This window comes from Hippocampus zosterae, chromosome 6 (genome assembly GCF_025434085.1).
Source record: "Hippocampus zosterae strain Florida chromosome 6, ASM2543408v3, whole genome shotgun sequence".
Classification (NCBI taxonomy): Eukaryota; Metazoa; Chordata; class Actinopteri; order Syngnathiformes; family Syngnathidae; genus Hippocampus; species Hippocampus zosterae.
This window is the reverse complement of record NC_067456.1, coordinates 19,270,186-19,296,817: the sequence shown is the minus strand read 5'-3', so window position 1 is coordinate 19,296,817 and position 26,632 is coordinate 19,270,186. Positions and strand designations below refer to the sequence as shown.

General features: G+C 41.6%; 1 protein-coding gene across 2 annotated transcripts; it reads left to right on the top strand.

The window, feature by feature from the left end:
• The first annotated feature begins 13,226 nt into the window (after positions 1-13,226).
• tbx1 (T-box transcription factor 1) lies at positions 13,227-20,836 on the top strand. Of its 2 annotated transcripts, none has more exons than XM_052067010.1 (8): positions 13,227-13,846; positions 14,942-15,320; positions 17,071-17,172; positions 17,373-17,544; positions 17,761-17,916; positions 18,708-18,775; positions 19,344-19,444; positions 19,838-20,836. In XM_052067010.1, exons 1-8 carry the CDS (start codon positions 13,663-13,665, stop codon positions 20,218-20,220), a joined length of 1,545 nt encoding a protein of 514 aa, XP_051922970.1. In that variant the 5' UTR covers positions 13,227-13,662; the 3' UTR covers positions 20,221-20,836. The 2 variants fall into 2 exon arrangements, with proteins under 2 accessions (XP_051922970.1, XP_051922971.1); XM_052067011.1 differs by having other exon boundaries at positions 13,228-13,846; positions 14,993-15,320.
• Positions 20,837-26,632: the final 5,796 nt, after the last annotated feature.

Sequence of the window (26,632 nt, the reverse complement as noted above, 5' to 3'; positions counted from 1 at the left end):
TAGAATAGCGCTACAAATTTTTACCTCAACCAAGGAGTTGACATTTTCACACCCTCCTTGATTCCGAGAAGGATTACTACACACCCCTGAAGCTAAAAATAAATGAAAATGCAAACAAACACAACGATGGAGCGCATTCACCTGTGGTTGAGGGTCCGTATTAAGTTTACATTGATTGGCCTAAGAATATAAAGACATCAAATATCAAATCAGCACTTGTCATGACAAACTGTTACCCCACAGGTGTGTGAGAAAAGTGAAAAACCATATATATATATATATATATATATATATATATATATATATATATATATATATATATATATACACGGTAGCCAACTGTGTGTGTTTTGCGGATCCTCTCATAAAGTGATATAGACATGCATACATATATATATATATATATATATATATATATATATATATATATATATATATATATATATATATATATACACAGTATATATATATGTGTGTGTGTGGGTGTTCCTTATCCCATAAACTGTTCAACCAATTGATGGTGTAGGAGCCTCATTCACAGGCCACGCAGCCCCTTTAAATGAAAAGTGTTCCTCCTGCATGGATTTGTTCATTGGAGTCACTAAAACATTCTCTGTGCATTCAATTTTGGAAAAGAAAATCAAATAATAGCTAATTTCATTGTTTCGTACCCACAAGCTCGCAGTAGAGATTTGAATTTGAATTTTAAATACTGTATACAGTAGCTCTTCCCTTAACTGTTACCTTATCCCGGTGGAGGGCTTTGCACATCCCAGTGAGGCTTCATGCCCCTGCTAGGGTCACCAAGTGCAAATGGCTCTTTGGTGTGGGACCAGACAAAGCATGGCTCAGAAACCCCTCATGATGAATGAAACCACTGGATCACGTTTTTCCGCTGGAACCAAACCTAAAGTTGCGGCTCAGCGGCGACTGCTCTCTGGCCTCCCAGCCTGAAGAAACCCCGAACATGGGGCGTTCAATGTCTGCATAACCAGTGTCAACAGGGAATCAGATTCGTTTCCAGCGAAGGTTGAACTCGGCTGTGTGTCAGCATCTGTCAATAATGCTAATGGACAAATTTTCTAGGCGTAATTGAGAGATTGAGGAGGTCGGATTTGGTGGCCTTGGTACAATGTCGCTGCCTTTGACGGATTAGTTCTGTTGACTTCATCAAGATGCAATTCACAACTCTCAATGGAACAGTTTGGGACTAGAATCAGTTCCTTCAAACCCGAGGCCAGTGGTCCAGTGGTTAGCACGTCGACCTCACAGTGCAGAGGTCATGGGTTCGATCCCGGCTCTGGCTTTCCTGTGTGGAGTTTGCATGTTCGGGTCTGCATGGGTTTTCTCCGGGTACTGCGGTTTCCTCTCACATTCCAAAACCATGCATGGCAGGCTGATTGAACACTCAAAATTGTCCCTAGTTGTTCATCTCTGTGTGCCCTGCTATTGGCTGGCAACCGGTTCAGGGTGTACCCCGCCGACTGCCCGAAGACGGCTGGTATAGGCTCTGTGACACTTGTGAGGATAAAGCGGGTCGGAAAATGGATGGTTGGAGCAGTTTGATAATCCTCTTTTTTGTTTCAGTGGTCATCTCTCGTAAGACATGATTCATGTTTGTCCACTTTGTGCAACAGCTCCCCAAGGTGTGATCGCTGCTGTTTAATTGATTTGATTAATTCAAATTGCAGAATTTGATGCAGGTGTCACTTTTGAGAACGGAAATTTCAGGGTGATTCTGTAATTGATCCTTAGAATTGAGCGATTCCATGTTTTTCTATTCTCTACTTGATCTAAAAATGTAATTGACAATTGCATTTTTTTCTTGATTTGTTTTTTTTGGGGGGGGGGCTAAGGCAGAAATGTGTCATTAGAAATTACTTTTGCTTCACACACGTCTGTGATCTGCTTTTTTTTTTTTTTTTTGTCGATAAAACAGAAACATTAACATCCTCTGAAACTAGTCCTGAATTATTGCCGGTGGTTGTAGAATGACAAGATTTAGCCTTGGTGAAAGTGCACATTGGATTTGGCAGAATTTTGGAAGCACACATTGTCCAGACTCTCATTCAATTGTGAAGGGGCACCTAATGAAAATTGCTTGTGGTCATAAACAAATGCATGAAAAATCTTGTGTTCTTCAGCTGCTTCAGACATGTCCTGCTAATAACATGACAAAAGGTGACTTTGACTGAAGGCATTCCTCCCTTGTACCTGAATGCGCAGGAGTGAGGAGGGAGAGAGACAAGTTGAGACCCCGCCTGCTCCATAGACTTCTCCACTCTCTTCTCCTTTGAAGGTTCCCTTCCAATTTGTATCTGTAAACAAGTAGTGACAGCTTCAAAGTAAACACCAAAAATACCTGATGAGCAATCAAAATGCTTGCATGCATATCCCCACGGTAAAAACATCATCTTAAATGAATCCCTCTCCGATAATGATGATGCTGACTAGTATTATTTTCTTGAATCACTTCTGGAACTACGATTGCAGTGAATCTCATTTGGGAAAGTGTTCCCAACATGGTATCCTGTCTGCGATGAATCCCATCAATTTGATTGCATGTGTTCATGTTCCTCTAAATGCGCTACCACCCACAGAGAAATGTCAGTTAAATATTTCAAGGGAGAGGAGCGATGAAGTGTCCAGAGGGGGGCACATGCCATGTGAAGCTCTCCATGCAAGCATTTGTTATGGACGCAGACACCTGATCCTGCATTAGGCAGCCTCTGAAGCGACACACCCTCACAGTTCACCCAAAACACAAGCTTTCACCAATGAGCATCCAGCCAAATGTTTCACCATTTAGGTTAGTCATATGTTCTCCTCTCTCATTCTTCTCCACATCTCATACATAAAGTGAGGGAAAGCGGGGAAGAGTCGTGTATGCGGTTCGAGTGTTCTGTGATTCGGGCGAGATTAGCACTTTGAAAAGTTAGTCCTTCCTAATAATGGGCCAATGGGTTTTTTTGTGCCCTTGTGCCCACCTCTCGCCCCTGCTTTTACACCAGCACACCACACAGTGGAGCTACAGCTACTTGCAAAACCTGCACACACACACACACACACACACACACACACACACACACACACACACACGCACACACACACGCACAGACACACGCGCGCACACACACGCACACACACACACGCACAAACACACGCGCGCACACGCTCCCTTCAGTCATCCTAAATGTTTGCATGCATTAAAATGTAGTCTATCTGCATAATCATTGTCCCATGCTTTCTCTCTATTTTAATCTGGATTGGCTCACCCGATGAGCAGGTTCAGATTTTTTTTTAAATTCATTATTTTACCACATAGGTTATTACATGGCATTATTATATCCATGTTTAGATTGTAATGAATCCAATTGAAAGCCTTTTTCGGATATTCATACATTAAGAATGTATTTGTGACAATGATGATAATAATAATGTGAATATTATAAAAATAATCAAATGTTGTGTAATAATATATTTAATTAGTAATTTTGTGAAATAAGTGTCAGGTTCAACAAGGCGAGCAAAAGGTGAAAATGTGTTTCTGAAATGTAACAGCTATCGATTACAACACATGGTAGAATCCGTATTGCACAATAGGTCAAACAAAAACTGAAAAAGTCTCCAAAACCTGATGTGCTGCCTGGAGAAAAAGTACTGTAAATACATTTTTAAAATGAGCATGAAAATTACATTTCGGGATGAATAAAGCCATCTTTGATTAAAATTTGCTGTTGACCGGTGCAATTATATTGGAGCCTGTGAGATTCGTTCAAGATAAGATGAAAAAAAATGTTGAACTTGAATTTCTCTCCTGTCGGTGTAAAGCAACACAGGAGGTTGCTGCAGATGTGAGGCTGAGTGAGAGTGCTGCTTGTCTGCATCGCTGGCTTCATTTCTCAGATGATCTGTAGAAATGTTGGCGCCTGTGCAATACCTCAATGGAAAACGCATGAAGAGGAGAAAATAATTGACTGTACATCTTCAAGTGGTACATATTTTTTCATACCAAATATTTTGTCTGTTTTGGAAAAGGTGCAGGACTCGAACGTACTGTTGATTTCAGTCAGTTCATTTTCAAAGTTTTTTTTTTTTGCTTGCAATAGATGGTCTGCCGGTTGTAAATATGGGATTTGGCAATAATAATCATAATCATAATAATAATAATGTGGCAATAAAGATCTTTTAAATTGTTGAAATATCTGACCTTGAATTGCTTCAAATGGTTAAACAGTAACTTTTTTCCCCCCTTACATGCAGGACACAATTATTGTAAGCCTTTTTAATTCATTCAATATGCAAACAGGAAAAATATGCACAACTGAAAAATATCCAGAACATCAAATATCGTACAGAATTACGACGAATGTTTTTTTTAAATCAAAGTATCCTAATCTTTTTTTTTTCTAATCATTCGTCATTTATGCTTACTATGAACACATTCAACATCCGCTAATGGATTCCTTGAGTATTTTTTGCAGTCAAGAGAGTGATCGGCAAGGGAATGTTTTCATTATGCAAAGGCCACCTAATCTCCGAACCCTTTGTTTTCCTTGGTTTTTCTCAAATGTTCCTCGCCACCTCGAGAGCGGGCTAATGGATGCCGATGGAGGAAGTGTTTGACATTGCGGACACAGCAGTGCTTGTTTTAGAGGAGCTGGTCATGTGGTCTGGCCCCCGAATGTGACCCAGCCCCTCCCCCTTCCCCCAGCCAACTCCAGGAGGTTTCAGGAACTGTCCGCTCTGGGGGAACTGAGTGTCAGTTGAGTCCCCCAGTGAACACAAGTCAACATGCCTTAATCCCCGCATCACCTAGAGTTACACTTTTGGGTCTACAATTAGCTAAGCCTAGTCTCCCCCACGCCCCTCTTTCGTAGCCCTGACATGGAGCCGCGAGCCGGGCCGGATCCATTGTGCTTACATCCATGCTGGGACTACCAAAGGCTTCTCGGAGTGTTTGGTCTCCATGGCAGTGTGCCTTCTTGGCCACATGCTCCCTCATCTTTCACTGTCACTGAGCTGGACAGGAAGAGATCAAAACAAACATGTGGTGGCAGGGAGTGACTAACATGATGAATCGCAGTAATCAGCATCAGGCAGCCCAGAATGCACTCTGATTGGTTGAACGAGGACAAAACACATACCGTACAACGACATTTGCGCGAACTAAAGCAGCCGTAAAAGCCGCTGTAACTAAAACAAAGGTCTTTGATTTTCTCATACCTACGATGAATAAAAACTATTTCTAAGGCCACAAGACTTAATACACAGGACAGATTAAAATGGGAAAGTTGTCAATCTGTTGTTAAACACCTCAGATGAACGAAACCAGTCTGCATGCAACACTTTCCAATATTAGTGAATAATCGCTTGGAAACGTCTACGGTGTGTACATAATTTGTATGTTTTTTCTCTAACCCTCATTTGTCCTGGTAAAGCAATTGAGAACATATTTTCTTTTTCTACAGGCAGCAGAGTAAAAGTCTCCACCAAATCAAACCAGATATAAATATATCTACAACAAATTGTACAATTTGGTAGGTATGTTTGAAGAGAACACTGCATCGAAGGATGTGGTGAATAAAAGTTTCATAATTCACAGAATCCTTCCCCAACGGTTTAAATGATGATATCGGGATGAATGAAATGAGTTTCATTATTTGTTACAAACTGTTCCAGTCGCGTGGGGCAGAAAATTGAAAAAAAGATCCACCAAAAGCTGTGCGGACTTTGGTAACAAGGAGGTTAATAAAACTGCTGGAACAGAGGGTAGTGCATGGTGATCAGAGAGCAAAAAGGCACAGTGTGTGCATGTGTTTGTCTGTTTCTTATTCTGTGGTCTATTTCTGCAATTTGCTCCCACCTGTTCCCTTCTATCATGGAATGAAATTATTTCACCCAAAATGTCAAACAAACTGCAAGACCCCATTGTCTGTTACAACTTGAAAAAGTCCACTTTTAGTCCATTGAAGAATCATGTTTGGACACAAGAATAGCAAAGTGAATCCGTGCTCTAACGGATCGTCAATCATGGCAGCCCCATGTACAGTACAAAGTAGTTATTTGTTGTTTTTTTCATCATATGCATGCATAACTACGTGCTCAAGGCCAAGCGGTGATCTAATCACTGCTTCAAAAAAATTTCAGACCTCCACGATGCTTTCGCCCATCAAACAATGCAGTGTATCGTTTCTTCCGAAGGAAGCAGGGTGTCCTTGTACGTTATCATCAAGGGCTGAGCTTCGTATCATTATGAGGGGTGTACATTCCAGGGTTTGGTACTGACTCCATCCTGCACATTGTTTGCCTCCTCTGAGACTTCCTGTTAAGAAGAGGAGCCACGAAAAAGTACCAACACTGCCACTCCAACCCCCTCGCAACTGAAATCTTCTGTATGCCCAAACAAAAAGTTGCATTCTAGCTGACTTTCCTGTCGCCTCTGCTCTGCGTTTCTACCCGGGGTTGTGGTGTTGGCATTCCACACAGTCAAATCTCTGCACGCTACTGATCCCCGAATTTCACTGTCTGGGCTTGGGGGCCCGCTCTAATGGACATGTTAGCCACTTCCTGCTGCTTCGACGGATTTCAGGAAGAAAAATCTCATGTTAGAACACCTTCAGTGGTTCCAAGTGGAGATTTACTGGGGGAATCCTAAGCCTCCATTCATAGAGGCCAAAAGAATCCAGTGAGCAGGCAACTACGGTTTGTTCTTGAAAGACACATCTAGAGGCTGGAGTGGTTTTTAAGGAAATATTCACTCACTGGCCAAAGTATTTGGAAGGAAACTCGCAAGCGCTGGCCACCTTTCTGGCTTGGCTCCATCTAACGCGGTTATTAGCTTCAGCCGGGGAGGGACAGCTCAGAATAGGGTATGTACTCGTACATAGGCGCAGTCCGCCACCCTGTGCTGGCGTTTGACCAGAGGTCTGTAGTTCAAGTTCACGAAGGGAGAGGCTGGTGTGGAGTGAACAAGCCAGGATGGCCCAGGAAGGATAGATGGAGCGAGCGATCCGGAATGAAAGAACTTGACGGGAGTTGAGAGACATGAGGGGGAGGTGGAAAACGGGACGTTTCTCAGCCCTAAGCCCCCTCGGCCAGAAACAACAAGCGGGCCTTCTCATATTCAAATAAATACCAGGCCAGTGGGGAGCAGATAAGGAGGAGGTATAAGGGGCGAGATCAAGACTGGAGGTTGGCTTCTCTCCTCCGCTGACCTCTCTTTGGGATCACAGGCACGAGCAAGAAATGGCAAAGCAGTCATATTTATAAAAAAGAGCAGAAACTCTGCCCTTGGTTTCATACCAGGTTTAAGACGGATTAGAGAGACAAAGGCCCCCGGATCCTGTTTAGGCAGAAGAAAGCCCCTAATTAATTTGGGGAGATCACGGAGGCCCCAGGCCTACATCATCGGTCCTTTGTGGCAGGAATGCCAGCTATTTACCGGCGTTCCAAACGGGCTGCGGAAAGACGTGAGGTGATGACGTCTGGGGCTGCTTCTGAAGCAGATAGGAAAAGGATACTTTTCAAAAGCTAAAAGCTTCCCAGTTTTAAAACAAAGAGGAAAGGAGAAGAGAAGGACTGATTTTGAAAAGTGATCTCACTCAAGGCACCCCCCCCCACACACACACAGACAACCTGCTGTTCTTATGAAGATGTGCAATTCTCTGTCTCAATGAAAAAAAAAAACACCACAGAAAATGCCTTAGCCTGAATCACTCATATAGTTTTTCTAACGTCAGCCTGCTGTCCTAGATGGACATACATAAAGCGTTGGAATAGATTATGGCAGCAGCAGGGGCCCAGTTTGAAGCCTGTTGAACAGCACCGTTGGCAGCTGTCAGGCACGCTTACATGTGGAAAGAGAACCCCCCCACCCCCAAAAACAAAAACAAAACAAAAAAAACACACAATTGCACCGCCAGTTATTTGCAAATGGGACTGTTAGCATTTTGCACATTTTTTAATTCATTTTGCTGTGTGATTAAATAGACGAAACTGCCATAAGGCTTACATTTCATAAAGGGTTTATTTACTACAAGACATAGGGAAAATATGATTTATTTCTTGTTTTGGAACAGGCTATCATCAGAGCGTGTTGTAAATCAATACAGTATGAATGAGTACAGGGGTCGGCAACCCAAAATGTTGAAAGAGCAATATTGGAGAAAAAAAACAAAAAACAAATATGTCTGGAGCTGAAAAAAATAAAAGCCTTCTCTAAAACTTACAATGAAGGAAACACATGCTGTATGTATGTAGGAGACTGGACTGTCTGAGAATTGTTTTGTTATTCATTGTTTTGTTGTGTCGTTCACAAACGCCCCCAATGAATTAATTTTGTGATTTCCTCGCTTGATTTTCAGTTTTAGTGCAGTCTGTCTGTCCGCTTTTCTTAGTGTCATTGAAGTGAAAATTCATTTCCGTTTTTCACGGGCTATTTTTGAACGCCTCTCGAGTGGAAAGAGAGGAGAGAAGGCACCGACGCAGACCTGTCTGTGTTTGTCGAGACTGTTAAAAGCATAAATAAAGTGTACGTTTAAAAAAAAAAACGATACCACAGCTCTCCTTTTTTCGGAGCAGCAACATGTATCTATATCTATATGAGCCAACTATCAAAGTGAATAAGTTTGCTACAATCACACGATGAGCCTTCATGATTAAATGATTTTCCGTGCAGTGCATTCTGTGGAGCAGGGTTGCCCAACCTTTTTTGACCGAAGATCTACTTTTCGTTCAACCAAGCTACCGTGATCAACCCCCGCAGACACAACAGACTTAGAGACGCATGCCTAGCTACCTTCGTCGAGATCTGACGCTAAGGCATGGGAAGCACTTTTGCAGCGTTTTTGACTATCACACGTGTACCGTTTTAAAAATGCTTTTCACGGCCCTCCAGATTCTCTTTGCCAGTATCCTCTGTGAATTGTACATGAAACGCATGTTTTTTGTTGTTGTTGTTTTTTTTTGCAACGGTCACCTGCCTTGCATCCCTGCCCTGCTAATCGAACGAGTGTCGCAGCCTATGACCCAAATCTTCATTGACAGACACATTGAAATATAATATTTATTCTACACATTTTTATGGCATTGGGAAACGTTAGGAATGTTTGTGTCATGTTTTTATTCCCACAGAAACCATATTTAAAACAAAAAAAACAGAATTTCCCTTCCACTTTTTTTTCCATTTTCAAACATTTTTACAAAGCTCCAAGGAGCCACTAGATGGTGGTAAAGACCCTCATTCGGCTCTGGAGCCGCGTGTTGCCGGCCTCCGGACTAGACCCTAGCTCTCAGTGTATTGATATTTTAATTAAAACATAAAATCAATAGTGTCCTTATCATATCTCATATGTGTGGGAATATACGATGGAATTTGCATGGAACGGCGCCAGGGAGTGATGATTTTCACCATTGCTCAGCCATTGTGCTCATTTCCATTGTGTTTTTATGCACGTGTCCTTTTATGATGACCCCTGAGAAATACACAGAGAACGAGCCGGACAGGAAAGCCACCTTGATATGCCAAAAAGGAAATGTGTTTTGGGCCATTTTCCCCGTGTCATTTTTGTCCTCTTTTTTCCACAGCAATGACGAGAATTGGTTCTTGCCAACAGGATGGGTGCAGCCTAAAGTGTTCCCACAACTGCTCGAATTAGAATATGATCAGTGATTTTTCAAATTGAAAATATTGCCTTTGTGAAAACAGTATTTTTACTGTAAATCTTTATTCACACAAAAGCCTGCATTAATTTGCTTTTCAACATTAAAAAAAAAACAATCATTTGATTTATATGTGCTGTTATTTGGCTACAAGAAGAGCATAGCTTAATTGGGCAATTTGATACGTTGAGATTTTTCCAAAAATAATTGCAGATAAGGGTGAAAAATTTGGCTTATTGACCAGTGTGAACCCAATAGTGAAAATGTGGTTATTTTATTCGACCTCTTTTTTTTTCGTTGTAGAAGATTTTGAGCTTTTTTTATTACCTCTTATTTCTCTGTTTTCCCGTTTCCCACTCCATTTATTTTGATGATGATTTTTTTTTCTTAAAACGGTTCATGTCGGAATAAACAATAAATAAGACAGTGAGATTCCTTTTTCTGAGCCGATGAAAACCAAGAAGACCCTGAATGAAACTATAAGATTATGTTTTCCAACAGTTGCATTTTGGGGCGTTAACATTCGGTTGGTTGAAATGAATTGTCCTGTCACTTGAACTAATTATTGCTTATTTAGTTTATTTCCAAGATGATCACCAAATGGGGGCGCCGATATTTCTACGCAGCATCCCCGCGGAGAGAGGGGACACCCTAGGACCTCTTCCGTCAGCGGTCAACTGTTCACTTCCTCTCCTGCTAATTCTGGGATGTGGACTAATATTTGGATAGGGTAGGGTGATATGTGGAGCACGTCGCCGAGGTTTATGTCAATTGGGGCATCGTCAATGTGAAAATTGGAGCCTTGATTATTTGACAGGCTCCAAAATGACAGACAGTAAATTAAAGAGGTGAAGAATATAGGCTACATATATCAGGTAAATATTTAGAGATTGACTTTATTGTTCGAGAAAAGTGGTAGACTGACAGAAGTCAAAACAAGGACCTCCCAGTGGGTGTCTTTCAAACGGTATTTCAGTTTAATAAAAAAGGAATACAAAAACAAGCAGCCAATGAGGCTTGAAGTTTACGAGGTAGGTGCCATTTAATGAGGCATGAATTGGATCTGTTATGTTAGCACAACACGACGCACAGCCTGCGTGCCTGCCCGTCATCTTTTATTTAAAAAAAAACACGAGGAAATGCAACGGCTTCCCACAGTTAATTTTTTTAAGGCGAGGGGTGGGGGGGGGGGGGGTAATCCAAAACTGCTGTTGTTGCAGATTTGAGTGAAATATACTTGAATTATTATGGTGCGAAAAAAAATTAGGGAGGGGGTGGGACATGTCAAGTGGTTTTGTAACAATACTTAACTAAGTGGTGTGGTAGTGAATTATCATTGTTACGCCTGTTATTTCATTATCAGAGATTTAAATGGTTGAAATTAATGCGTTGTCAGATTTGGAAACGGATAAGGATCATGGCCCTTTTTGTTTTTGTTTTGGTTCACTTTTACCGACTTGTTCTTGTTTGACCACGGTAGAGTTACAAAATGTGTTCAGCAACGAGTGGTACCATCTCAACCGAAAATGTAACCAAAAATGTTCATTCCGAACCGACTTGTTATCCGTGCCCCGACGTCTATTAGCTTGAAAAAGATCGTCACGCCAACGCCAAACGTGGCCAAGGCGAAAACAAATTCAAATATGGACATTCAAAGCATCATATCAGTCTCCCATATAAAATACGTATTTGCTCAGGCGTAATAATTGTGTGAACTTTAATATTCGGTGTTTATATTATTATTGTTATTATTATTATTATTACTATTATCGTTATTTTATTATTATTATTATTATATTATTACTATTATTATTGTTGCAATTGATGTTTACAAAAAATAAAAGGAGACGTCTTGCTTGCAGAACAACAAAAACAAAAAAATCTATCTATCTATCTATCTATCTATCTATCTATCTATCTATCTATCTATCTATCTATCTATCTATCTATCTATCTATCTATCTATCTATCTATCTATCTATCTATCTATCTATCTATCTATCTATCTATCTATCTGTCTATCTATCTATCTATCTATCTATCTATCTATCTATCTATCTATCTATCTATCTATCTATCTATCTATCTATCTATCTATCTATCTATCTATCTATCTATCTATCTATCTATCTATCTATCTATCTATCTATCTATCTATCTATCTATCTATCTATCTATCTATCTATCTATCTATCTACAGCTGTGTAGTATTTGTTGATGCTCCCTGCCTCCTATGGAGAAACATCCAAAATAAATAGAGCTAATCCTCTAACTGCTTTATCCCATTAGACCCCCGCTGTTGCCTCCCCTCTTCATTCGGTGACCTCATGTGTAAATTGGACTCTATCCGGTTAATATCCAACAAAACACATTTCGGGTTCGACACCAAGGCCGAACACAGAGGAGCTGGGAAGCCACAAGGCGACGCAAGGGGTGCAAGAGGTCAAGTCCAGCAACCTCCAAGGTGTCTCACGCGTGTTAAAAAATAAAGGAATAAATGTTTGTCGAGTAGAAATGAGTGACGCGTAAATCTCAGCTATATTGTTCTTGAATTGAAAGAGAATCATCATCATATACCAAAGAGTTTGAGCATCACTTTCCGACGGTGTTTCGGTGAAATTATTTTTCGAATAACGATTGGTTATGTGTTTGTTCTATTACATTGTACATCAGAATCTGTTTGAGTCACCTGGAAGTATTAACAATGAGTTTATACGTCATTGATCTCTTCTCTTTGTGGAGAAGTGACATAAAATATGACGTTTTATAATTATTTTTCTAACATAGCAGCCTCGACTGCTGATATAACATTTTTTCCGTGAATAATGCAGAAAAATGCTCATGATAAAATTCAGGCGTGTAGGCTATGAAACGTCAAAGTAGCCATTTAGCAATTTCAATTCGGTTGTTACTTTCAAACTCATGGGTTAATAAAAGACGCACAGTTAAAATTTAAAAAAAGAAATTAAATACATTCATCCAGTGGGAAAAAAAAACCCTCAACAACTGTACAACAAAACTTCTGTCAGAGTGTATTAAAAATAGGGACAGAAGATAACATTGATTGAATAAGATTAAAGTCAAAATTAAACTCAAACAATAATAGTATGTATGTGCAAATAATGCCACACGCCGCACTAGAATTTTATATGTATAACAAAAAATAATAAGAATGAATACAAAATAAAAAATTATGTAAGGAAAAGATGAAACATTAATATTTTAACGAGGGACCCTAAAATGAATTTTATTATTATTATTATTATTATCATAATTTAAAAAAATCAAAATATAATGTAAAATATACGAATATAATGTCAAATTATACGGATCGTTTTAGTCCCAACAACATTTGGCTGTTTCAAAATGCCGTTTGTTTCTATTCTTAAAACGGGGCGCACAATGTACAGGAGCTTAGTCGGACAGTTGCAATGACGTGGACGCCATCCAAATGAGCCAGTGACAAAGTCTTATTAAAATAAAACACGCCGAGCAGCGCGCACCGTGCGCACGCACGCACGCACGCACGCACAGGCGCGCGGTTCGAGAGCGGGAGGCGTGGATGTGGATGTGGCTGCCTTCTGACAATCTCGTATCAGCTGCACTTTCTGCCGGAGGCAGGCGGGCAAGGCAGCCTTCGCATGACAACAGCCGCCACCGCACACCCCGAGCACAAACACGGAACGCGCGCTCGCCCTCCTCTCGGCGGATCGACTATGCTTTGACAGCGGCGGGACCGCTTCTCCCCCCCACCCCACCTAACCCCCAACCCGAGGTTCTTTCGATGAACCTCCCGACCACGGAAGTTTGGGCGTCTTCACCGTAGCAGCGGGGAATACTTTCCAAGCAGACATATTGGCCAGTGCGGGCATGTGAGAAGGCGTTTTTCGCGCATGTTCTTCGGCTTTCTGCGCAGCCTTCTCCCGCTGTCTGGAGAAGGGGGAGGCGGTGCATGAGGAGGAGTAGGCACGACTTTCCCCTAACTCGAGCCCCCTGCCTATGGACGACGGTGGTCCCCTGTCTCCCAGGGCAAATGCTTTTAGTATTGCCTCTCTGATTTGCGCTGCAGAACAAGCAGGAAACGCGGCGTTTGACAAGCGGAGCGCCGGCCTGGACAAGCCAGACGGGAACAACCACAGCTGCTGCACAATGCATTATAGCACCGTGACCCGGGAAATGGAAGGTAAACGAGTTTGTTGATGATCTGCTCACGCATGACGAAACGTGGCATTCATATTCTCGGTTTGAGCCCAAACTTGTTTTGATTCCGCAACCTCTGTCGGACTGCTGTTAGATGGGCATTCGATTTCGTTGCACTCCGAAGACGGTTGAAAAAGCCACGCTCATTCACAGAAACCTACTTGGAACGTGCGATTGGCACTTAAGCGCTCAAATTTAGGGACAACTCATGAAAATAAATAAAAATCTGGCACGTTTTACGTACAGCATTTTTTTTCATTGTGGAAAGTCATTAAACAACAACATAAGCTTTTAAGTCTCGCGGTGTTAAATATCCGCGAAAAATAAAGCTCAACTTTCGCTCTCAAGTACCTTCAAATTTAGCTACAATTAAAAATCCGTCATAAAATGGAAACAAAGACAGAAAACGTCTACGCTGTGCGTCATGGCGAAAAACTCACCTACGCGTGTTATCTCGTTTCGTTTATTTGGCCGGCGCATATTTGTTGATTCATGTAAATGGGGATATGTTTACGCACTCACTCGTTGACACTGCTCATCCCCCAATTGTTTTGCGTCAACGGGGGTGATGCGGGCCCCATTCGAAACAGGATTGGGTGCCTGAGAGCCCATTAAAGAGAAGGGGCGCACTTCTGTGTCAATCAGTCTCTTCACAAGGCGAGGAAAAGGCACATTACCTGCAGTTCCTTATCTAAATAGAAATAAGAACCGGTTTTATCGCAAAGGGGAGGCCCTCCGCGGCAGATAAGAGAAGCGGGCTGCCGTGCATTCGACAACACGCACACACACACACACACACACACACACACACACACACACACATGCTCACAAACACGCTCAGCAGCAGCGCGCAACAAAACCGACGCGCACAATCGACACAAAGGAGAAAACAATGCATGGACTCGCTCGACTTTGGACACGTTTTAAACTTTTTTTTTTAACATTCGGATGCTATACCTCAGGGATTTAGGACAAACCGAGACGCAAACTTTTCAAACGAGACGTTTGGGACGCATTTATTCTTTTTTTTTCTTTCTTTGACCTATTAGTAAATCCAGTCTTTTTGGAATGATTTCAGCCATATCCAGCCCGTGGCTGACGCAGCTGTCCCATTTTTGCGATGTTGCAGCCTTCACGACCAGCAGCCTGAGCAGCCTCAACACCCCGGGGGGATACCACCTCTCCCCCTCCCCCGGGGACCCTTACACCCAACACGAGGCCCACTTTGAGCCCTGCCCGGCCGCTCAACCAAACTACAGTTATGCGGGCCAGGCCCCGCCGAGCGACCCTGTCGGGACCCCTTGCTCGTCGTCCTCGTCCAACTCCACACCGAACAGCAAGAGCATAGTCAAGAAGAACCCCAAAGTGGCCAACATTAACGTCCAGCTGGAGATGAAGGCCTTGTGGGACGAGTTTAATCAACTGGGCACCGAGATGATCGTCACCAAGGCGGGGAGGTGAGGCCGCGATACTCACATCAAATCAATTTATAGGCTGACAATTCTTGGATGTGAGCCTGCAGCGTCAAATCCGTTTTATATGATCACCACGTTTTTTTTATTGAGGAATAATGTGGCCTTTTTATTGGCTGAGTACAAAATTGCTCCTTCTTCTGCCTTTCCCGTAGTGATTTCTTGTTCTAAAATCCAGGTGTCAACAGTTAGTGTTCTTGCATTTAAAAACAATAAAACGCTGTTCTTTATCTAAAATAACATTCGTCGTTTTTCCTTGCGATGTTTATTTACATGTGTGGTATTTAACGACCCCCCCCCCACACCGCCCCCACTCCTAATCGGTGACTAGCGTTTATTTGATTGAAATCTATGCAGAATACATGTCAACCCTTGGCAGATTTGAGCTCGCGAGTGCGTGTAAATTGTGCGGCGTCTTGTGCTTTAACTGCAAACATTGCGTGTGCGTGCGTGTGTGTGTGTGTGTGCGTGTGTGCTTTGCAGTAACACAGGCGGCAACCCTCTCAATTTTACGCACGGTTGTAGCTCACTACTTCAATATAGTTTACATCAATTATAAATTGTTGTTTCATTTGGATTTTTTCCCCAAACTTGATAACGTTCCATTCATTTCTTTTGATTATACTTCCAAATTAAGTACATTTAATTTCGTTCGTTGCTGTAGTATTTATTATTATTTTTATTATTATTATTTTGCTCAATAATATGCAATATTTCTGTACTGCAAGCTGCAAGTATACTGGAGAATGTATCCAGTGTACTTGCAGCTTGCAGTACAGAAATATAGAGTTTGCATATTGATATTTATCTAGTTCCTAATTATTGTGAGGGATCGGTACCTTTCATATGGATGAATATCATGAATTATTAATAATACCATATAATAAAAAACATGAATAAAGGTGCGCATCAAAAAGTTGGTGACATCTGATAAAGAGTGAGGGTTTACTCCCCCTTCAGCTCCGACACCTGAACTTCACGGGCAATTATACATACATAGAGCGTATTATTAGTTTTTAAAAGGAGAACAGAATAGTGTATATTGTAACGTGATCGTACAGAGGGGGGCATCGCCTGGTAAAAGAATAATCTTGAAAGCGAGGCTCCTCTGGTGCAGTGTGACAAGTAGCACTTTAGCGGCTCCTCCAGCCTGCGAGCAAGCCTAAACACTGACGTTAATTGAGCGGTGATTTCGGCATCCCTTTCACTGACATGGACATTAGTCAGCTCAACCGCTCAAGCAAGCACGGGAGACGTCGAGGGGGAGAAGGGAACAATTGCATTTCAAGTACAAAATCAACTCAATGCACTCGCGGCGTAACGTGCACTTCAGGCTGCTTACTTTCGGTGAATTGTTATAAATGTACATGTGCGGTCATAAAGTTATACTTGGTCGGATGTGGAAAGAATAAAATGTAAATGCCACAAAGTGAAAAGTTGGCCTGTTTTGCGCAGGCTACTCGCGTCTGGAAAATATCAGAACTAAAAAAACCCCCATGTAATTTAAATCTTAAGAGCACGCAGAGCAAATTAAAAAACAACAAACGATCACGTCATTCTCTCTATACTTCGATGTTTTGGGGAGTTTTCTCCTACGTTTTCCTCTATAAATGCACTTGTGCAAGCACGGAAAGATTGATTTATTTGTTGCCTTCATTTTTTTAACGAATTCTTTTTACACTTGAGGCAAGTAAATAACTTGAGAATTTAATGTTTACATCCATATTCTTTCCAGACGAATGTTTCCAACATTCCAAGTGAAAATATTCGGGATGGATCCAATGGCGGACTACATGCTCCTAATGGACTTCCTGCCAGTAGACGACAAACGTTACAGGTAGGCTACCTCAGTCCAGCATAGTTTGAAAAAGAAATGTGCACATGAATTGCATTAGATTCAATGTGAGAGAAAATGTGACGAATATGGATGCAAAAACACGAGGTAACTTTTCTAAATTCCTGAAGCCATGAATCGAAATATATTTCAATTTGTATTCAAACAAACTGAGTGATAAATGACCCCAGTGATCCCCGCAGGTATGCGTTCCACAGCTCCTCGTGGCTTGTGGCGGGCAAAGCTGACCCGGCGACCCCGGGGAGGGTCCACTACCACCCGGACTCTCCGGCTAAGGGCGCCCAGTGGATGAAGCAGATCGTTTCTTTTGACAAACTCAAACTCACCAACAACCTCCTGGACGATAACGGGCACGTAAGTGCAATTAATTCATTTATTCGTATCATCTCTGCTACATTTTTTTTATTTTGGTCATCTTAACCTGATGCGCGCATGTGATATCAGCATCATAAAATACAATGTATTTTATTCGTGGATTCGTAATTACAATAAGCCACTTTGAGAAATAAAAAGTAATAAAAGCGGCGAATGTCCCCCTCCCTCCCTCCCTCCTCCCGTCCTGACCCCCAGATCATTCTCAACTCAATGCACCGCTACCAGCCCAGATTCCACGTGGTCTATGTGGATCCTCGCAAGGACAGCGAGAAGTACGCAGAAGAGAATTACAAAACGTTTGTGTTCGAGGAAACTCGCTTCACGGCGGTCACGGCGTACCAGAACCACCGGGTAAGCAAGTCACTCGGGAAAAACGCGCATCTGTGATCGATTATTAAGTTAACCCTATTAAATTGTGAGCTCTGCTGATTAAAAAAAAGAAAATAAATCACGATACAACGCAATGCAACACACCTTTATTTGTATAATGCTTTGACAACAGCTGGATAAAATAGTTTCAATTTCTGGGGCGACGCAATCGCGATTTGTGATCCTGCGAGCTGTATTGAAACGAATCGGATAATATTGCTTCTTTTGACCTGTAAATAATAATAAAAATGTCAGCGCATAATTCGACTCATATATGACCTTGTTACATTGCGTGGGTTTCCTGAAAGTTTCTATTTATGACTATGTCCTATAAAAATATATTTTTTTCCCGCCAAAATCCGGCGTTATGCCTGTTGTAGAAATTATTTACAGAGTGTACCTAATAAAGTGGCCAGTAAGTGTAACTACTGTATATTAAAAGACATCAGGTGATGAGCATAATTTTCTTTTTTCTTTTTTTCTCTCTTTCTTCCTTACCAATACAGTTAAAGTTAAATTAAGGGTACCTAGGTTGTGTCCTAAAAAAATAAATAAATCCAGACGTAACATGAAGTGCGTTTAGCCAATGTATAAAAAGCTAAGACTGTATTCTTATAATCTATCCAAATCTTGTAAAAAAAAGTGCTAATTCTGCAAGAGTTGCAGCTATTACGTTTAGCTCCTCCACAATTTCATACTCCCTTCTCTATATGATTCCAACTGAACGTCATTGCATTAAGTCGATTGTTTTGGCTTTCTTGTTGTGACTTTAGATCACCCAGCTGAAGATAGCCAGTAACCCCTTTGCAAAAGGCTTCCGAGACTGTGACCCAGAGGATTGGTGAGTTTATATTTACACTTAATACAAAAAGTCTTTTTGACATGTTTGTACATGAGACGAGGTGCAACAAAAGAAAGGGGGCATTTGCAAACATTAGGAAAATAGGTTAGTAGTTTGTTTGAACGATACGTCGGTGCCAGATGGGTAGAACTCGCAGGTTAAAAGTACACAATGAAGGCCGTGATCTTTGGGAAACATTGGATATTGTTTCAAAGATTATCGTCTGCTTTTCAGTCATTGATAGATTAGCAAAATTTCTCCCCACACAAAAGTCTGCACATCTGGTACGGAAACAAGTGACTCAATTTCTTCCAAATGCTGTCCATTTTTCCCCTTTCAAGCTTTAACTAAACAGATTACTCTGAAGCGTAGCCTTATTAATCAATGAATAGGACCATCTGACTGACTTACTTTCTGCTTTTATCCATCTAAATGGAAGATTGGCTATTGGGCAAGGACTCAAAACACGCACTGCAGTTCTAACCCACTTCCATACAGCGTTTGAATACAGGCTAAGGAAATTGTGGCCTTGGCGTTCATTAAAAGACTCTTGTCTTCCTTCCCGCAGGCCCAGGAATCATAGGCCAGGCTCCCTGCCAATAATGAGTGCTTTCGCCAGAACAAGAAACCCGATGTCATCTCCTCCTCAGCAGAACGGCACGGAGAAAGGTCTGCAACTCCCTCTTTATTCCAACTTCAGCTTCATCTGACAAGTCTGGTGGCCAACATCAAACCAAGTCGGCTTCTGTCTTCCTGACAACCGGCTTTCTGTCAATGTGGGCCATGTTTTGTACCATTTCCGTCATAAAAAGTGGTGCATTTGATGGATTGAGCCACTGCTTCCCTTTATTTAAGCAAATTGATCGTTGCTTACTACAAATAAAGAAAAGGTCCTTTGTACCAGTTACTAATACCTTTCACATAACCACAGCGCTCTTATTTTCACCACCTTGATTTGTATTTCCAACTTTCATAAAGCAAATTTAATAAAAATTGCACATCACATATGAATAAACAGTGCATGGTTGTACCTCTGGTGACACGCTGTTTAATCTCCTTCAGATGACAGCAGGCGGGAATATGAGCGAGAGCCCGGCGGCACACCCATACACGCTGACCCGGCTCACCAGCTGATGTCCCGCGTCCTCAGTCCCGCCCTGCCCGTCCCGGGAGGCCTCCACGCTGTCCCGCTCACCGGCGGCCGCCCGAGCCCCCCGCACGACCTCCGGCCGGACCCTCACACTCTCCCCCCGGAAACCCTTCACCACCATCCCTACAAGTACCCCACCACCTACGAACACTACCTGGGAGCCAAGACCAGGCCGTCCCCTTACCCTTTACCCAGCATCAGAGGACACACGTACCACCATCACATGAACCCTGCCACAGCTAACATGTACTCGGCTACCAGCGGGCCGGCAAATTATGACTACGGGCCCAGATAATGACTGCTAATGGTGCACTGCATTGTGGGAATGGAGCCAGCCTTGAAACTTTAAATGCAACCTACAGGGTGAATTCACAGACTGAAACTCCTTTCTGTGAAATAAACCCTGCTGTATTTATTAAAAGAATCTCTGGAGGAAACATGGACGCCTGTGTGAAGGCCCGAAAGAGGTCTTCTGTGACCTGTGAACTCAATGGCAATTGCTCCGCATCAGCCAACTTGAGCAGTTCAGTCGCTGAACCAGCAGGCTGAGAAGAACACGTTTGATCACGGACTGGAATTGAATTTTTTTTTTTTTTGTGTTGAATGCACTTTTTGATTTGCCTTGTTTCTAAAGCTTTCAAAAAAGCCATATGTTATATAATCCCTCAACCTTGTAGGTAGACGACATGTTTGCATGCTGAGCTCATCGGAGAGGCGGTGGAACCACATTGAAATGTTTTTTCTTGTGTCTGAGGAGGGAAAAAAAGGTTGAATCATCGAACACGAACATTTTGAGCCGTTCTGAGAAGCTTGTACCATGGCACTGACTTGCAGCAATTCAAAGTAAATAAATGAAGCAGAATGACTGCTATGTGTCTGTAAAGTGAACATTAAATTCGAAAGTAATCTAACCATGTTTTTGTGTGGCGCCTCCGTATCACACAGAACTAAATAAGTTGATTTTTAAAATATTCAACACCTACACACACACACACCTGCGAATACAACAATGATTCAACAAGTGATGAATACAAAAGCATAATAGTTGATGCAGTTGTACGAGCCTGTATCAGTCCTTCCACCAAAGGCAACATGCTCTCCTGTGATTACATATATGCCTTCAAAGGATCCCTCAAGTTTGGTGATATTTCCAGAATAGCACGAATACCTATCCACCTACATATTGTCATATATATACATACATATATACATGCATACATATATATATATATATATATATATATATATATATATATATATATAGCAGCTGCTAATGTGGGGGAAGCAGGGGAAAAGGATGCCTGAGGGCGCCTGACCTCTGACTGTTTAATGGCTTGTAAAGGTGTCAGAGGTTAAATAATGTTTCCACTCATTTTAAGTCGGACTAATTGTTTGTATCATTTTCTGTTTTGTTTGGGGTTGCTTCCAAAGGCTATCATCCAATTACTTTTAATTGAATCAATGCCACCATCAATTACTTCATCACTTCACATGAATTATCAAAAAATACAACAAAAAACCCTTTATTTATTTTTTTGAAGATGACCTATTACATTTTTTGTCCTTTTTTCCCCCCCCATCACTGAGCAACCAATTTGATTGCTTGGATTCATCGTCGTCAGTGTCACTTTGCAGGCCACACGTTTCTCAACGCAACTTATCTAACCTATTTTGTCTGGTCAGGAAGCGGCAGTCTGGAGTTGTGTTGGCCGCCTAGTGCTTTGTGACGCCGGCCTGCAGCTCATGCTGAGTCTTGCGTAACCGCATGGTGCTGGTCACACGGACAGAACAGAACGGTCAACAGTGACAAAGGGATGGCTTTCAGGAGATGGATTTATCAGGTAAACCACTTATTTATCAAGTATAACTATTGTCAAATGTGTGTCACGATCCATGACAATTTGAAATATTCTTGAAATATCTTTCCTCTTGGCAGTTAAGTGACCCAAGCTACCGGCTTCTTTGACGTTCGTCCCAACAAAAAAAAAAGATTGTCACCGTTGATTCTTAGTTATGAAATGTTTTTGTCTAATAAATGCTATTAATCAGTTCCACACCCCAAGAAGCAGCACATTTTTTAAATATTTAATAAAGCCCCAAAAAAAGAACCCCCCCAAAAGGAATGTAAATAAACTTGGTGTAATTAAAGTCTCACATAAACTATCACATACGCACACGCATCCTTTTGACTGTTGTCCTTGATAATAATAAATGTTTGAATATGCATCATGACGTAGATCCCTACAACCCTGCCCTACCAACACACGCACGCACGCGCACACACACACACACACACACACACACACACGCGCACGCGCACGCACACGCACACGCACACGCACACGCACACACACACACAAACACCCTGGCAAAAAGAGAAAAACACGACTCAGGCTCATAACAAAATTTGTAAGTTGGGGCACTTGCTAGTAAAGGTTACTCTTTACTTCAGTTCAGTCAACAGAAAGCAACCAAGCAATTTAGTTTTGCATAAGATCGTTAGAATATATATACTGAAACAACAACGTTAACAAAAACAGTACATTTGTAATACACTAAATCTGAAAGAAATCTCAATGTTTTTCCAAATGTTTAAAATTAACATAAAAAGCATTCATACAATGCAACAAAGAGCTGGATAGGCACCACGGTCTATTAAATGTATAAATCATAATTACATCATCAGTTACATGAAAAACAGTTTGAGTTATAAATAATATCACAAGGAAATGAAAAACAACTGAGCTTGTTGCATTGTTCGTGAACTTGAAATAACATTGCAGTCTCCCAAAAATAATGAAAAACAGTATGAGGTGCAACTCAGTGTGCCCGCTTAAAACCCTTCTTTAAAAAGCAATAATAACACATTGACTTCAAACAAAAAACAAAATAAATATAGGTGCATTATTTAGCTCTTCAAGAAATTGTTCAGATAAACTGCATTTGTAGCTCCATGATTTAAAGTGCTGCATATTATGAATCAATCGGGGAAATATGAACTACAAACGAGTCAAACGATCTGGAATTCCAAGTGATGGGATGCCACGGATGTTCAATTGAAATATGAGGAGATTGATGATGGATGACAACGCAACCAGGAGCATCATATCACACTTAGATGCATGTGGAACGTCTGCTGCATGGGGACCTTGACTTAAACACTTGTCAAGTAAGTATTCTTTGTGTGTGTGTGTGTGTGTGTGTGTGTGTGTGTGTGTGTGTGTGTGTGTGTGTGTGTGTATATATAGATTTATATATACATATATATATTTGGGGATGAGGATGCTCTATATGTGTATGTGTGTCCTTAGACACAACCCATGAAGTCAATGATGCACTTCCAATCTTTTCCATTACACAGTAATAAAAATGTCAATAAATGTATTTGTTTCAAGTGTAAATATTTCTTTTTCCATCTATTTAGCTATTCATAGTACCGATCCATCACACACCACATTTTGTTGTGTCTTTAATAAAGTCCAAAAAAGAGAAAATAAAACCCGAAAAGTGAATGTCAATAAATTTGGTGTAATTAAAGTCTAACATAAACTATCACATAATACGCGCGCGCGCGCACACACACACACACACACACACACACACACACACACACACACACACACACACACAAAATACATTTATGACATCTAAATAAACAAAGCATTTGGTGCACACGAATGCCAACACCTCCTACGTGAGTACGTCCTCCTCCAAAGTCAAGATGAACTTTGACCCTCAAAACCAAAGAGGACATACATTGGGTGATAAGTGAAGCACGGGGTCTATTGTAGTTGGGGGTGTCCTTGTCCATTTATTGACTTCCTAAAAGATCCATTATGAAGTGATTTACGACGTTCACCAGCCAGCGGTCCGACCAACCAGCGGGTTGCTGTCTGTTCCATTCAGAAGACATCTGCACCAATGGACCCGGGATTTGATTTATCCGCCGTAGGACGGAAGCTGGCCCACGCCGCCGCTGGTGTTTGTTCAAAGCCAACAACATGAGACTTAGGAAGCTATTATGAATGGGAGATGTCAGCAGAGAGGTCAGGGACAAAAGGCAGAGACAGACCTCTGCGGGGTACAAGGAAAACATGTCCTGAAAACCATGCGGGGGTTTGAAGGTCACATATCCGTTATAATATTTACGCAGGCTGAGGTACTTAAATGTAAAAGCAGTTTGATTACCATATTTTACTAAACAAAAGGTGCAAATACTACAAACATATGTCAGTTACATCACTGCAAATTATCCCATACTCTCTCAAATGAGATGTTTTTAAACATCTCTCTGAGAGTTTTAAATTTGTCGAAAATGCTTGTCTTGACATCGGTTGATGGTGCACAGATAAAATGTTGACAATCAGATTTGATTAAAAGGTTAAACACATACAAATGCAGTTTTGCAGTACAGTAAAAGTAATGCTATGGAACGTGGCAGCTTGTCTATCAACCTTGTCTTCTCTCAGCCTCCGTAATCATCTATGGTTGTTATGCGGGTGTGGCTCTTTTGGGGTGAGTAGGCCTTTCCTGTACAGCATGATGAACATCACGTCATGCCAGGAGACAAATTCTTTGCAAAGAGAATGTCCTGCGTTTGAAGTCCCGGCAATTGTCGTCTTTGTGTGATGCTCGACACACATCAGCTCCTAAGCTGCACATCAACTGTTCTTGGACTGTGGACACTTGCCTATCTGTGACCAATTCTTTGTGATAAAGGTCCTTGGAAAAAAAATGTCACCCACTTGTGAACAGGTAATAATGACCAAAAACCGTAACCGCTGATATCCTAAATCGAAGGCCCTCTGCTCTCCGGGCCTGCAGTGATTAACAAAGCTGTGTTTGACAAAGTCTCTGTGAGGTAAAGCCCTGCTGAAATAACAACCCAGCATTACGTTGGTGCGCTGGTGCGTCGTAAACTTATATTCAAGTCCACTGTAGCAAATCATGTCAGGTTACTAAGCATAGTTTCCACAGATTAGGCAAACTACTCCTCGGAGGTGCACTCAGGGGAGGTTGAGTTTCACCTGCATGATGATGAGTACCAAAAAAAACAAAAAAAAAAAACAACCCCCCCCAAAAAATACTACCATATTATTCGGATTATAAATCGCATCTGAAATGGCATAATCATGTGTTAATAATTTCACACATAACTCACTCCAGAGTATAAATTGCACCACTGGCCAAACTATGAAAAAAAACCTCCGGAAAATACGGTATATCAAATTCTTTTACGTTTTACTTCTCTGCTCTGTGCTTTGTATTGATTTCCTTTTTGAACCCATGGTCATTATTTCATCATCAAAATTGGAGCATTTACATATTTCACGTTTATCTACATGGTTGAGATGCAAAGAGCAGCAGTGACAAGCTTAACCTCACCTCCGACTGTGCAATTCTTCATGAAATGGGTTGAGGCAGCTTGTAGTTCACAGGTGTCTGTCTTTTTTCACCCCCTCGCCACACACTGAAATTTACCACAGTCATGTACGTGCATTTCATATTTGTGTGTTACATATTTCAATTTACTGATCACCAGCTCTGTGCATGATACCGCATTGACTCAAATTGTGAATTGAATGAGCGTCAGAATCTTTTAATCTGAATCGGATCGAATCTCATCCTGTTTAATTTATCTTGACACATTCCTATAGCAGGATTCCTCGCCTGTGTTTATGGCCAATGTCATTTTTCATGACTGCATGTAATTTCTGTACATACATGCAGCCCCCCCCCCCCCCCCCCAAGACAATTTCTGGTTCCTTAGATATGTAGAACAAAAATAGGTTGTTAATATATACACACACACACACACACACACACACACACACACACACACACACACACACACACACACACAGGTTGTTAAAAAAGTTGTTGGAGAAGGGAGTTCAAGGGCCTCCTCATCAAGTACTTTCAAAAGTCCACTGAAGAAGTGCACAATTATATTACGCAGGCTTATTTGCGTTATATCATATTTGAAGTTAATAGTGCTCCTGAGGCCTGGTTGTCTGCCACTTAACCGCTATCATAATATTTTCAACTCCTACCCAATTCAGGATAAAGGATAAAAGTCACACTTTAACTTGTAACTGACAGAATCAGTTTTCGGGAGGGAAAAAGTTGCAGACTTTTGGCAAGCAGCACGATGCGCTATTTTCTTAGTAATATAATTCATTCATTCATTCATTCATCTTCCTAACCGCTTGATCCTCACTAGGGTCGCGGGGGGTGCTGGAGCCTATCCCAGCTGTCTCCGGGCAGTAGGCGGGGGACACCCTGAATCGGTTGCCAGCCAATCGCAGGGCACACAGAAACGAACAACCATTCGCACTCACACTCACACCTAGGGACAATTTAGAGTGTTCAATCAGCCTACCACACATGTTTTTGGAATGTGGGAGGAAACCGGAGTACCCGGAGAAAACCCACGCAGGCCTGGGGAGAACATGCAAACTCCACACAGGGAGGCCGGAGCTGGAATCGAACCCGGTACCTCTGCACTGTGAAGCCGACGTGCTAACCACTGGACTACCGGGCCGCCAGTAATATAATTGTGGATTTAAACTTATTTTTTTCCCAAAGGTTTTTAAAATGAGTACTGTTATCTTGGTGACAAATTTGCAATGTATGGTACACTAGACATTGTAATTAGGGGCCAAGGCCCCCTTTTGAATATGGTCACATGATTTTAGATTAGGGTT

Bases quoted from the DNA above. Each gene is read 5' to 3' on its own strand.
- tbx1 (XM_052067010.1), top strand. From the start codon at position 13,663: ATGGACGACGGTGGTCCCCTGTCTCCCAGGGCAAATGCTTTTAGTATT. The intron at 13,847-14,941 runs GTAAACGAGTTT...GAATGATTTCAG, and splicing joins CGTGACCCGGGAAATGGAAG to CCATATCCAGCCCGTGGCTG. The intron at 17,173-17,372 runs GTAGGCTACCTC...TGATCCCCGCAG, and splicing joins GTAGACGACAAACGTTACAG to GTATGCGTTCCACAGCTCCT.